This window comes from Carcharodon carcharias, chromosome 14 (genome assembly GCF_017639515.1).
Source record: "Carcharodon carcharias isolate sCarCar2 chromosome 14, sCarCar2.pri, whole genome shotgun sequence".
Classification (NCBI taxonomy): domain Eukaryota; kingdom Metazoa; phylum Chordata; class Chondrichthyes; order Lamniformes; family Lamnidae; genus Carcharodon; species Carcharodon carcharias.
This window is the reverse complement of record NC_054480.1, coordinates 60,144,443-60,159,522: the sequence shown is the minus strand read 5'-3', so window position 1 is coordinate 60,159,522 and position 15,080 is coordinate 60,144,443. Positions and strand designations below refer to the sequence as shown.

The window sequence follows — 15,080 nt, the reverse complement described above, 5'->3', positions numbered from 1 at the left end:
ATCCCGCCCGTGAATGAGGTTTTATGAAAAAATGCAAAGGCCGTCTGGGCTCTTCACCTACCTGCCAACCTTAAGGTTGGACGGGCAACATTCTTAACAACTTTAATTACTTTCTTAATGGCCTTAATAGGCTTTTGACAGTTTGGCGGACGTGCAGCTGAGTCAGCTGCACGCCCGCCAAACTGACAATCTAAATGACGTGCGGTGACTTCGGAACGCACGCCCGGCACCACGTGCATCATTTTATGCGTTGGCGAGCAGGCCCTGCCCCTGCTTGCCGACCCAAAAATTCTTCCCTATATTTCTTCACTCTGTGTTATCACTTCAGTAAATTTAAGTTTGTTATCATACTGTGTTTTGTTTTCCGGTCACTATTTTCAAAAGTAATAAGGGCAGATATTACGAATCTTAGATCTAATCCAGATATTCACTTGGGTTCAGCAAAAAAGCACACTTTTGCAAGTCATGTGTGTTCAACAGCGATCATTTGCACTCATTTGATATCAACTGTGCTCAAAAGCAATCATTTAGCCATTTAGGGAAGAGAGAGTTTGGAGACTGGAGTGAGGTGAGAGGGGGGGTGAGGGGTGGGGGGGAAAGAGTTTGGAAACTGGGAGGGGTGAGAGAGAGAGAGTTTGAGGTCTGGAGACAGAGAGAGGGGGGGAGAGAGTTTGGAGACTGGAGGGAGAGAGTGGGGAGAGAGAGCTTAGACACTGAGACTGCAAGAATGGTGGGGAGAAAGAGTTTGGACCCTGAGACTTTTGGGGGAGGGAGAATTTAGACCGAGATTGGGGGTGGGGGGAGAATTTAGACCCTGAGACTGGAGGGGGAGAGAGAGAGTTTAGACCCTGATATGTTGGTGGGGTTTGGGGGTGGGGGCAAAGATATTAGACCCCAGGAATAGGAGAGGGGAAGAGTTCCAATCCTTACACTAGGCGGGGGTGGGGGAGAGTTTAGATGCTGAGACTTGGTTGGGAAGAGTTTAGACCCTGAATCTGGGGGGCTGGGAGGAGTGGGGATGTGCGGGGGAGATGGAGGGAAAGTTTATAGTGTGAGACTGGGGGCAGGAGGAAAAGAGGGTTTAGACCCTGAAACTGGGTGGGGGTGTGAAGAGAGTTTAGACTCTGAGACTTAGCGAGTGGGTGGGTGGAAAGTATCGACCCTAAATTAAATTGAATTAAGAACGAATGGGGATCTGGTGCTCTTAAGCATGTACTGTATGGTGGAAAGATTTTTTTGGGTCTAAATGAAAAAAACGGAATAAATTCAGATATTATTGAAGTAATTAATTTCCTTGCATTTTCAATACAGAGCGCATTTGATATTTTTGAGTGCATTGGATAACTTTGAGCACATTCAATGCCTTTGAGTGTCTTTTGCCATTTGATCGCATTTGATGTCAAAGATGGCAAAACACTACTGATCTTTGATGAAACTCATTCCAAATGAGAACATTTGATGTCAAATGATCATTTTTGAGTGCATTAAATGCAAAAATGTCAAATTTTTGGGGTAGAGCAGGTTCTTCACAATCTGGAGTTTATCGAAACTGTATTATATCAGGTTAAATGGCAGCCTGAGCTAGGGATATAAAAATGAGACCCCCTTGTCACACAAACTGTAAATCATAAAGCTTAGTTACACTTCTACAACCTTCAGGAAGGTGGACTGATTAACGCCTTACTCAGATGAGGCCAGATATAAATCGTTAAGTTGCTTTATTTTACAGTCAGCAACTGAAGACACAACCCCTGAAAGGAAATCTCACACTTCTTTAGCTTAATTTCAATCCCTCCTAAAACAGAAAGAATATTAAATACACCATACTGTTCTTACTAGTGCACTTATCCATTTTTTCTTATCAGTTGATGACAGAAAGTTGAGGGTTGACTTGTCCTTGCAGCAGTTGGTCAGTAGAGCTGCCAAATAAAATCAGTCACTGCCCCCGAGTAAAGGTTTCCAGGAACAATTCCTTCCTGCTTTCAGAATGAAACATGTCATCTCAACACAATCTTGTTAGATTCCTGCTGTCTGATATCAAGACAGGTAATGTTGTACAAATCAGCCTAACTGGTTCGGCTTCAATCCACAATTCTGCTCTTCTCTGGCTACAAGGTGGATTTTAAAAACTTTTGTAACCTCACTTCAACTTAAAAGTATCACATCAATATAAACAGCACTGAAATGGCTTTTGTCAGAAATGACAGCCTGTGTGGCTATGACTATGGTAGACTACCCTGCCTATATTTCTCCACTTGTCTGGAGCCTTTCATCTGCCTCTAATGCCTCTCCTCCATCATCTAGCTGGGTGAGACTTTTTCAACTAGTTACATCCCTTTTTTAATCCAGTCACAACCTGAGAATCACCTGCATTGGCTTCCCTTCCTCTGGAGTTCCCCAAAGACCTAATTCTGACCCCTTCTATTTCTTCTCCACATGCTGCCTCTTCGCGACATCAACTGAAAACGGTATCAGGTTCCACATACATGCTGACGATACCCGGCCCTATCTCACCACCACTTCTCACACCTCTCCACTATCTCTGATTTGTCATGCTCCTTGGTACACATCCAATTCTGGATGAACAGAATTTTTAAAAATTAAATGCCGGAAGGCCTTGCCAAACATTGCATTACCTATCCACTGATTCTATCCCTCTCTTTGGTCACTGTCTGAGGCTGTGCAGACTTTTTGGAACTTTGTGTCATACTTGGCCACAAAATGAAATTCTGGCTGCATAATTGTGTCATCATCAAGACCACCTACTTCCACTGGTGTAACATTGCCCAAATCTTTACTTACATCAGCTCATTCAAAGTTCCCATACATGCCTTTGTTACCAACTAGACTTGACAATTTCAACATTCCTGTCCAGTTTCCCTTCTTATACCCTCTATAAACTTGAACTCATCACAAACTCTGCCACCCTTATCCTAACTTGCACTGTCCCATTCATCCACACCTGTTTGCTCAATATTGGCTCCTGGTCTGGCAATGCCTCAATTTTAAAATCCTCATCCTTGTTTTCAAATCCCTCCATGCCCTCCCTCCTCCCTATCTCTTTAACCTTCTCCAGTCCGAACCCTCCAAGATGTCTGCACTCATTTTAATAAATGAGCTGGGGTCCTGACAGCAGCTGGAAATGCATGACAGCAATACGCACAGCTGGCCAGCGGGACATCCCTCCTATATTTTACCAGCAGCAGCTCATTAATAAGCTGCCACCAGGGTTGATGTCCTATGCAGGATGGCCACCCATCCCCGAGAGCTGCTGGATCAATCAGAGGGCCGGCAGCTCAGCAGCACTACCAGGAGTGGTGGCCACTACTGAGGTGTGCAGGGGCCCTGCAGCAATCGCAAGGCCCAGTACCACTTATATTTTCATAACATTTGAAGTGATGGAGCAGAAACCCCTCTGAGTAAATCGCTGGGGTCACTGCATTCCCTGCCTGTAGCCCCCTCTTTGATTTACAATCTCTTTCTTCCCAAGCTGCCACTGACAGGATGACAGCATTCAGCTGGCAGCTTCCCCACCCGGACTGGTAAAATGGCCCTTTTACATATTGAAATTGGATTCCCATCTCCTTGTGGTGGGAACCTGTCCAAAGCCCTTCCCGCCATCAGTAAAATTCTCTCATGCTGGGGGTGGGGGGAGCCAATCTTGCCTCTTGTGAATCTCTGATTTTTTTCAGTGCGGTATTGGCATCTGTGCCTTCAGTTGTTTGGACCCTAAGCTCTGGTCAGCCCTCCTTAAACCTTTCTGCTTCTCTACCTCTCTCCTCCTTTAAGCCTACCTCAGTCCTAATGCCTCCTTGTGTAGTTTGATGTCAAATTTTGTTTGGTAACACTCCCTGTGGAGCGTCATGGGTCATTTCACTTTGTTAAAGATGCTAGATCAATGCAAGTTGTTTTTGTTACGCCTCAATCTATATGCTGAGGGAAAATCATGGAACATCTCGAAATATGAGTCACAAAACTGGATAATTACTGGCAACCACCAAGTCCCACTGCAGAAAAGGTGATGCATGCAAAAGTGAAGAGTATCACAGTAGAATAAAGATGAAATGGGAGTTCCCAAGGCTCCTGCTTTGGACAGGAGTGTACCAGAATGGGAGATTTGTCTCCCGAGTGCTATTGCTATTGACTCAGAAGAAGTGGTCCAGGTTTATGCCTGTGCAGTACCCTGCTGTGGTCGCTTGCAAACTACATTGTCTATGCTCTATTGCACTCTACCATCTCCCCCACCCCCGCCCCCACCCCCACCCTGCCCCGACCCTGCTCCTCCCCTCCGACTGCTTATTCAGAGTCACTATTTCATTGCTGGTTAGTGAGGATGATGGCATCGAGGTCAACAAAAATTGCCTGGAAACTCTGCAAGTCCATGAAGCAAAACAAGAGTGGGGTGGGGGACAGAGAGGGACAGAAGAGAGAGAGATAAAAACATAGGACAGAATTTTAATAAATGAGCTGGGGTCCCAACACCAATACCACTTATATTTTCATAACATTTGAAGTGATGGAGCAGAAACCCCTCTGAGTAAATCGCTGGGGCCACTGCATTCCCTGCCTGTAGCCCCCTCTTTGATTTGAAATCTCTTTTTTCCCAAGCTGCTGCTGACAGGATGACAGCAGTCAGCTGGCAGCTTCCCCATCCGGACTGATAAAATGGCCCTTAATAGCGCCTTTGCATATTGAAATTGGATTCCCACCTCCTTGTGGTGGGAAGCCTGTCCAAAGCCCTCCCCGCCATCAGTAAAATTCTCTCATGCTGGCTGGTGGGGAGCCAATCCACCAGGGTGCCCCAAGATTTTACCAGCTCACCCTACCCCGCCATGTTCCTGCCTCATATGGGCCTGTAAAAGGGGGGGGGGGGGAGGGAGAGAGAGAGAGAGAGAGAGAGAGAGAGAGAGAGAGAGAGAAAGAGAGAGAGAGAGAGAGGAAAAGAGAGAGAGAGAGAGAGAGAGAGAGCATATAATGGGTGGGGGGGTGGGTGAAGGGGAGAGAGAGAGAGAGACAGAGAGATATACAACTGACTGAGGGAGAGTCCCTGTCAGCCTGTGTCATGTTCTGTTGGATAATTTGTTTTGTTCTGAGGGTTGTGAAGCTTTGGTGCTTCCCCCTGAGGGCTCAGCCTCATCCCCCTCGAGCTGGGCTTCAGTAGTGGGGATGAAGGAGATCAGTGAATTAAAAAAGGCTTCATTGTGGTTTTATTATTTTATAACTTGCTGTATATTGTAAAAAGTCATAAAATTGTGGCAACATTTTAGTTATGTTACTTATATCAATGATTATGTTGAAGCAATGGTATTTATTTATTGTTTCCCATTTCAGTCGAGACTGTAGAAACATCATAGAATAGGTTTCATTTATACATTACATATTCTTCATCTATTATTTTGTGTATTTGATTCATACATTGTTATTCATTGCACTATAGAACAAAAAGTCAAATACTTTGTTAAGGGCTAGGTGTATTTTGATGCACAACTAAGATAAATGCAATAACATTTGCAAACAGTGGCAAATTCCACGTCATCAAAAGTCCAGGAATACAAGACAGAGTTGGCAACCCTATGAAACTAAGTAATTTGCAGAGTATTTTTACTGGGAAAGTTATATTTACATAGGTCAGGATATTGGGGCCCGCTCCCCAACACGTAAAATGATGCAGGATGACATCGGGTGGAGCTCCCGACGTCACCCCGTGTCATTTCAATTTTCAGGTCAGCAAGGGCACAGCCGAATCAGCTGTGCACCTGCCAACCTGTCAACAGCCTATTGAGGCCATTTAAAAACTAATTCAAGTAATTAATGGACCTGCCCATCCAACCTTAAGGTTGGCGGGCAGGCTGGGAGCCCTGGCAGACTTCAGAAAATCCATGGGCGGGATGAGGTTTCATGAGGGTTTTCAAAAATTTAATAAAAGTTTGATTAAAAGTGATGGACATGTCCCAACTCATGTGACAGTGTCACATGAGGGGACATGTCAGGGAAATTTTATTTTAGTACCTTGACCATTTTTACATTTGGCGCCGATCTCACTGAGGCAGCACTTAGCCTCAAGGAGATGAATGCGCTCTTTCGTGTGCAGGCATGAAACAGCACACTCCCGGCTGAAGGAATCCCCCTCCCACCCCCCCGTACAGGGAGCACATCGTGTTCCTGGCAGACGTCACGCCAGGCGGGCCTTAATTGGCCCGTCCACATAAAATGGCGGCTCCCTCCCCAACTGGGGACACTGATCGGAGGAGCAGCTGCACGTGCCCACTACTGCACTTCCCTCCACCTATGGGGGAAAATTCTTCCCATAAATAATTCCCTTGATTTTCTAAATACTAGAATCTTATCAGAAACTCAAATAATATGCTTATAATTTAAAAGGATTTGTAAATAAGGACACCCCATTATAAATTATCCTAAATTATATACATTCTTGACAGAAAGAGTCAGGAATCCAAGAATCTCTATGTAGGCATAAATTATTATAGCAAGGTGTGGAAAATATTTGATAAGTTAGTACCGCTGACATAGAGTTGGGAGTGCGTTCCAGAGACTTACCCCCTCAAAAGGGGAAATAGGCTGACAGCACACACAGTCTAGGCGGAGAAAATAATTGGCCACTGAACTAGTTACTGGATGATGCTTGTACCCATGGAACCTTAAGAATAAGTTATTACCTTTAGGGAGGACATAACATTAGGCAAGAAAAGTTTCTCTGGGTGAATGGTCAAAGAAAGAACTTGAATTTATTAAAAAGGTTTACATGTCTTCAAGATGTCTCAATGCTCATTATAGACTACAGGCAAATTTTCCACCTCAGACACTAGGTATGGTGGCGTGCAGGATTAGCAGCGAGTTTCTGCTTGAAACAGGATGAGTGGCCCGATCTTCTGCTTGAAACCTCATTAATTATACATTGGCGAGCTGCTTGTTGAATCACGTGATGGAGGGGCACTGATTTGTTAGCCCATCGACATCTCATGGGATCGAAGTTCCTGGCATCATATTTAAACACCACCCAAATACACACATCACTCTCTGCAGCCCAGCTATGTGGCTGGAAGTTCCAGGGATGACTCCAAGGAACAAGAAGAGTGTGCCATGGCTCCCTGGAAGCTTTAATTTGAGGTGCCCACCAGCACTGGGAGGTTCTTTTTCCAGGAATGGATCCAGGAGGTCCACCAACCTCACCTTGTGGGCCTGGGAGGCGGCTGTTAAGGAGGTCAGCTCTACACAGAAATGCCATCCAGTGCAGGAAGAGGATAAATGATCTATCTAATCCTGATCACCAGGGTAAGTCAACCTCACACTTTCAACATGGCATTCTGCGCTCAAAGCATCACACAGCTCAGGGGTCTCCCACAATATTAGTAGGGGAGATATAGGCATTGAAAGCCTATTCACCAGCATCTTGTCTATCATCCTGCAAAAACAGCACCTTCAGCCCTTAATAGAGGGGTGGGGGGAGGTGGTGGGGGTGTGGGTGCTGGGGTGGGGCTCAGCACACACAGCGGGCATGCTCCATCCCTTCTCATCAAATCCCATCCATTTGTCTTCATGCAGGCCAAGCTTGCCCGCAACAAAAAGGAGAGATCCTAGACTGGAGGAGGTACGGCCAACATTCAAGAACTCTCCACAATCAAGGAGGATGCCACTGAGTTGGCAGGGGTGAACAGAGATTGTTCCTGTGGTGAAAGAGAGATTGGCCTCTCCCAGCAAGCCAGTATGGATGAGCCCTCCATGAGATGATCACATCCTGACATTCTCAGTGAGTGACATGCAATGTTGTATTCAGCTTGTTCATTAACTAAATCTATCTTCTCTCTCTTACAAACAGCAACAGATCCAGACAGAGCAGCACAGGCAACATAAGTCCCAGCCCCCATGCCACCTCAGAGGAGGATGATGAGGAGCCATCTGAAGAAGACCCATAACAACATTCACCTGCACTCTCCAGCAGCACAGAGACAAACACCTCAGTGTATCATAGTTCTGGATTAGGCTTATGGTCACATTCTGGAGAACACCTCACTGACACATCTCCACAGCAGTTGGAGACAGCGACAGCCCAGGTTCCCGGCACTCGGAGGACTGCTGAAGAACAGGCACCCACTGAGTCCGAGTCAGATGATGAAACTCTGGAAACGGCCATCGTTAACATGCTGGAGATGCCAAGGCAGATGGCGAAACATGAAGCAGAGTTGCGAGAGGCAGTCAACAGACAAGAGCAAAGGATGGAGGAGTCCACCCAGGCTCTGTCTGATATGAGAGTTCTTTGAGGATGGCAGCTGCCTTGGAGACCTTAGTCCAACAGATTTACTGCATTTTCACTCAGACCTGCACTCCATCGTTATAGACATAGGTGGGATCCATCAATGGTGTGGTGCGAGGGGGGCTGGGCACTTCAACCCCTCTACGGGTGTCCCTTCTCCTCAAGGAAGTCAGGCAGGTGCCCTTGGGCACCCACAGGAAGAAGGGTCATCAGCTGGACACCCTAGGACCATCCACTCAGGTGACTCCACGAGTGTTCAGCTGATCCCAATGCCCTCTGCCTATGACTCCATCACCTCCAGCTGCACAGGCCAAGGAGGGTACATCTGCCCCACAGCAGGAGATATAAAGCATGCCAGGGCCCTCCAGAGGACACCCACCAAATTCATCAAAGATAATAGGGCATAGCAGTCAGTAGGCTGCCTTCACCTCTGCTGCGGATGTCGAGGATCCATCAAGACGTGGCAGTAGGGTTAGAGAAATTAAGAAACCTTGATATCACTTTTGGGTCACGGGTGTTCACTCACTGTATATATCAAGCACCTTTGTAAATACATTTGCTGCTCATGACAATGGTCTCGTCGTTTGAATGCATCATGCATATGCATCAATGTGGCCTCTTATTATGAGCCAAACTCCCACTCAGTGATCGACTCCCTTTGTGATCCTTACATTCATGTGATGTCTAGCTGACTATTAGTTACTCACTCCTTAATGCCAGGGAGATGAAAGTGAAAGTGACTGCAAGTGGCGTTAGGAAGTGATATTCATTAAAATACACCATGGTACTATGCATGCTCAACTGCATTGCAAGGTTACCACTCATGTTGTCTCATCATCAAATAGCTGTCTTCATTGTTTGTGCCAAAGCACAAGACCTGTAGCCATGATGGTCTCTCCAGCCATGTGCTTATCTCTGTGGCAGCACAAAGTATCTCATTCGGGAGGCCACATCTGCATCAAGTCCAATTAATGCAGGATTTGTGCTGCTGTGCTGTCTTTCACTTCCCAGAGCAGCTACCTACAGCTTTGGCTGCTGACCTTTCCAAAAATTAGGGCTTGGTAAAACCTGAGGGTTGGAGGTTTAAGGCCCAATGCTGACCTTGCTCTCGATGTGAGTGGTTGTAACAGCCTTTCAGATCACTGGCACATCACTAAGGGACAGGAGAAATGAGTTTTCCTGCACTTTACTCCTCTTGGAAACTTGTGGCTATGAGTGTGTCACAGGCACGTCTCCCACATCTTGTGGCTTTGATCACATCCTCACGTGGAAGCTCCCCCATCAAGGCCCTCTTCAGGTTCCTGCCCTTCCAGTTCTTCATCATCCAAGGAGTGTCCAGCCTCTTCTATGTCTCACTCTGGCAAGTGATCTCCCCTTTGAAGTGCCTGGTTGTGCAGGGTGCAACACACGACGATTATGTGGGATACCCTCTGTAGAGAGTACAGCAGAGCGTCCCCTGAGCAGTCCAAGCATTGGAATCGCATCTTCAAGATGCCAATGGTCTGCTCGATGTTGGATCTTGTTAAACTTTGTGCCGCGTTGTATCTCTCCTCTGAGGCACTTTGAAGAGATGCACAGGTGTCATGACTCATCTTTCAGTGGGTACACCTTAGCCCCAAGCAGCCAGCCCTGTAATCGCTGCAGACCTTCAAATATCTGAGGCACCTGGAAGTAACTCAGGATGTTGTGGAGTCTTGGGAGTTCACAGAGTACCTGGCAGAAATGTGCATGATGTGCTTCTGATGGTCACATACCAGCTGAATGTTCAGGGAATGGAACCCTTTCCTGTTAATGAACATCAGCGGCTGCTGCCATGGAGTGGACCTCTTAAAACGACATGTGTGCAACCCATTGCACCCTGTACTCTAGGGAAGACACAGATTGCCGTGAAGCCAGGAATCTAGTAGTCAGGCCAGTTTCATCCAGTGTGAACCTTACATAATGATGAGCCTTACTGTAGAGGGCACCCATCACCTCCTTGATACATTTATGTGTTGAGGACCAAGAGATGCCACATACGGCCCCTGTGGATCCTTGGAATGACCCACTGGCAAATAAACTGAGTGCAGCGGTGACCTTCAGGGGCACTGGCAGGAGATGTTCTCCCAGTCCATGCAGTGTTAACTCCTCCCGCAGAAGGTGGCAGATATGAGCCACCACATCTCTTGACAAGCAAAGATGCGCACAGCATTGTCTCTTGCTCATCTCCAGATCACCTCACAGATCTAGGTGGCCAATATGCCATCCCAGCTATTTTACATCTTAACCCCAAGGAAGCTGGAAGAGGCCTGAGTGCATCCAGAATATGTTCAACTTTACCCAATGCACACCTATGTCTGTTCTGGTACACTGATTATGCCTAACCTGCACTTTTGGAATGAGTGGATGCCCTTTGGCCCATTAGCCATGCTAAATGGAGAAAGCACCTTGGAGGCTTTCATGCTTGGCTTAAATAGCCAAGTGGTTATGGTACTGGGTTTGTAACCCTAAGATCAAGAGTTCAAATCTCACAATGGCAAACTATGAAACAATGTAACTTCATCTGAAACAGATGGAAACGGCTTTGTACTCGAAAGAGTTATTTGGAGGCTTTCATTGATCATCTTGCAGATATCCAGCAGCTGTGCTTCCTTCATGGTTGGCTGCATCTTCTTTTCTCAGATTCCTCTCTGTTAATGCTTGAATTGATCAACTTCATTGTGAACAATGACTCCTGCAGTCTCACGTTAAAGCATTCCAATGGCTTCAGTTGCAGCTACTCAATAAACTCTTCCTGAGCTCTATTTCCACGTTGTTACTCTAAGCAGTGATAAGCCCTGTTAGGGCCCCTGAGTCTAGCCATAGGCTCCTCCCACACTGCCTCAGCCCCATCCTGTGCAAACTATTTTCTAGTTTCAATTTTAAACTGTGGGGTCTCAAGATGGTGGTACTGCATTTCTACTTTGAGAGCAGCTTTGACCCTCCCCATGTCAGATTTCAGGTCCCCCCCCAACCCCTTACCTTCCTCAAACCTCACGACGTGCAGGTAGAACTCCCTCCAGAGATTCTCCAGCCTCCCCAAATAACCCTGGAGCCCATTGTCATTGTGATGGACATTCCTGCCCTCCCCCTCGAACCCATCGCTGTTGATGGCCCCATGCCCCATGTGGACTTCAACCCTCCCCATCTCGAGTCTGTGCGCACTGTGACATACAGAGGCTTCCCCAACCCCACCCCGAGGAGAATTTTGAGTACCCCCCCCCCTTTATTAAATTTTCCCCATTTACAGGCTGCATGTGCCTCCCCTGACCATGACCATCTCATCTGCAGTCCAGTACAGAGTCAGACATCCCCATCACTACCGAGTGTGAGACTATGACCACATCCTGTACACCAAGCTGTGCCTGATCCCCACTGAGCACAGCCTTGTCCCTCCCTATGGGGGGGAACAGGATGTGCGTACCATGCATAGCCCTGCAGCATGCCCCACAGAGCCTCAGGACTGCTTTTAATCTCTCTCCCTGACTATGAGGTCCACAAAGCCACAGGACTGCCCATAATCTCTCACCCGACCCCTTGGCATCAGTCCAGGGACTATAACTATCTTTCACTCAGCTCTCCCGCTCTTCAGTGAATGACTTCAAGACTGTTTCCCTTCCCCCGCCACTCCAGGAGTCTTCCCTCTTGTGCCACACTAACCCAGCCACCCCCACAATTTTGTACTCTAGAGTCTACATGCATCCCCTTTGCTTCATGCAAATTGAATCCCATCCACCCCCTTATATGTCTGCGTTCTGCTGTTCCATGCCGGGCTCCCGCTTCCCCACCCCAAATCTTCCCTCTGCTTGCCATCACTTCCCCCCATCCAACCCTCCCAACTCTGCTATCTCCTCTTCAACCCTACCAAACCCCTTGCACCCTCATTTCTCTGCCATCTCCCCCCCACAACCCTCCCAAACCCCCTTCATCCTCATGTCTCTGGCATCATGCGTCCCCAAACCTACCAAACTCCCCTCACGTTTCTTCCTTCATTCCTCCCAGCACCCCCCAAACAAACCCTACAAAACCTCTTTCGCCCTCATGTCTCTGCCATCTCCTCCCCCCAACCCCACCAAACTCCTTTCACCCTCATGTTTCTCTCAGTTCCACCCTGCTGGTCTCTGTTTTAGAGTGCAGCCTTGCCTGAGACTTGCAGCACACAATGCTGTGCAGCCAGAGTAGCGTGGCAGCCACGGTGAGCAGCCCAGCTCAACACCCGAGGCAGCCATGGTGAGCAGCCCCTCCAGCAGTGTGGGCCAACACTGGCACCAGATCAGCACTGTTTCAGGCAGGTTTTGAATGTTGCACTCACCTTAAAGACACAAGCGAAGTGTGGGTTGACAGCTGCACACCCTGAATAGCTGGTTGTGATTTAGACCTGTCTAATTTCCCGCTGGCGTGCCACGGAATTGGGAGGGGGAAAACGTGATTCCGGCGAGTTGCATTTTTAATGAGTATTCATGACATGCTGGTGCATACAAATGGCGTCTCTGACATGGATAAGTGGGAAAACCAACCCGTCATGAAAGTGGCAAAAGGAAAACTCCAAATCATTTTTCCACCAACAGGAATCTGACTTTTGGCCTCACTCCAAATTTTCCACCTCCATCTACCACAAAACCTGCTGCTGGCATGACCAGAAATTCCACCCAATGAATTATTTTTGCAGTGTTGGCATTTATTTCATAGAAGTATGCTCATAATACTACAGTGCAAAGGGTCCGTTTCACCAGTACCATGTCATTAACAGATTTAATGTCACACGAACAATGAAGCTGAATTTGTAAGGTTCTGCGTCCTAGTGCAGGGTCTTGTGAGACGCGATATGAAGACAGGGTTAGAGCACGACAACCTGATCCTCCAACCCACACTCATCACTTGCATTGATCCACACTCGCAGTTGAGTCACAAAATTTCTACCTTGTGTCTCAAACTTGTAATTGATACAATGCTGATTGCAATGTGTGTGCATTCGGCACTTATTAACCAATAAATGATGAATGGAGCACACTCCTCTTTGATTCAGATATAAGTGGAAGATGATGGCACACTGTCCATTGCTATTTTTACTATCTAAAATGTATTCAATAGATTTGTGCCATAAAACAGAAACTGCTATAAGGACAACATTAGCATCTTCAAGCAACAGCACAACCCCTCTCTAACACTTAATATAAGCCCAGCAGTGTGGGCTAACACTGGTATCACTGATGGCCAGGATCAGCGCTGCTGCAGGCACGTTTTGAATGTTGCACTCACCTTAGAGTCACAAGTGAAGTGTGGGTTGAAAGCTGCATGTGAGTTGCATTTTCATCATGAGACATGTTGGTATGGAAATTTTTTGTAAAGGAACCCTAGGCTTCATTGATGTTATCTGGCATGCTGGATTCTTTTTCTCTGTCTAATCACAGAAAATTAGCTTGGATATTTAATCAAAATGTTGTTAATGCTCCCTAGTTATGTAACTCTCTTTATAGTCATCAAACTGACAACTTAGTACAACACTTGGGTGCTTAATAATTTCTACAAAAAAATAAATTCAAGCAGACTGATGGCAGAACCTTACCTTCAAGAAACTGGTCCAGTGCGTGGTTTGTGTAGCACACCACCAGAATTGGAAACTTCCTTAAACGTCGTTGCCAAACTGACTCATTTTTTAAGAGTGCTTGCACAATTTTTAACCCGACATAGGTTTTCCCTGTAAATTATAAATTGGCATTGCTTAGCCAAGTTTGAAGAAAACCTTTAAAAGATTATTACTGACTACATCATCAGTGTAACATTTACCTACCACAAGGTTTTTCAGAAGAAATAGATACATTTTTGAAAAAAAACATACATAAGTATTCATCAGGAGATTTAACATAAGTATGGACATTTTTTGTAAAGGAACCCGAGGTTTCATCGATGTTATCTGGCATGCCGGATTCTTTTACTCAGTCCAATCACAAAAAAAGGATCATTCTTGTGATTTATTCCCCATTTTAGTGCTGAATTTGGACGTTTATTAACTGTATGCCAGAGAACTTCGGGCAATCCGAGCACAACACAAATGTAATGTCATGTGTAAGAGGTACTGCGGAATTAATCACATTAATATAATATAAGGCACCTCTTTCCAATCTGAACATCCCTAAACAATGCTCTCTGGACCTCATTGCTCTGCCGGTGTGACTTGAGCCACCATACCATTTAAAATAAATGGGATGCCATGTATTATTTTCATATTGTGCATCAAAGTAGATCTAATTCAATGCAAATTATCAACTGAGGTTTTGCAATAGCAGTGAGGGAAAATATTTTAACTGGGGGGGTTTTCAGACAGGCAGATGCAAGACAAGCATCAGCTCCACAATACAGTATCAGTTTGAGGCATAAGATATTTTAACTCCTGGGCCTCATTTATATCAATCCAATCAGCTCCCAGCCTGAAGTAAGCAGAAAGAAGCAGCTGATTGGCATTCAGTTGGTTAAAATTGTGTGGTCTGAGGCCACCCATCAGCAATAAGGTAAGTAACAGGTTTCAAAAGCATCTCTGAGTCAGGAAGGTGGGAAAGAGATACCCAGAGCAGGAGAGGCCAATACTTTGCTTGTGTGACATGGACAAGCACTCCTGCTCCTTCTGGCCCCACAGGAGAAAGTTTATTATTTAGCTATTGTTGCAATTCAGTCTTTGGAGCAGTTTTCAATGAGCTGGTAAGCATTCCGCTCAAACAGCTGTCAAAAGGACACCAGGGTCTATTGACCCCCATCTATATACATGTAGGAGGATCCAGCCAGATTTAAGCAG

General features: G+C 46.2%; 1 protein-coding gene across 7 annotated transcripts in view; it reads right to left on the bottom strand.

Annotated features, from left to right (window-relative positions):
- Nucleotides 1–15,080, bottom strand: part of znfx1 (zinc finger, NFX1-type containing 1) — a 55,758-nt gene that overhangs the window by 20,897 nt on the left and 19,781 nt on the right. For all 7 annotated transcript variants that reach the window (XM_041203990.1, XM_041203987.1, XM_041203989.1 and 4 more), the window contains one exon: nucleotides 13,857–13,988. In XM_041203990.1, coding sequence (XP_041059924.1) covers nucleotides 13,857–13,988 — 132 coding nt within the window. The remainder of the gene's footprint in view (nucleotides 1–13,856; nucleotides 13,989–15,080) is intronic.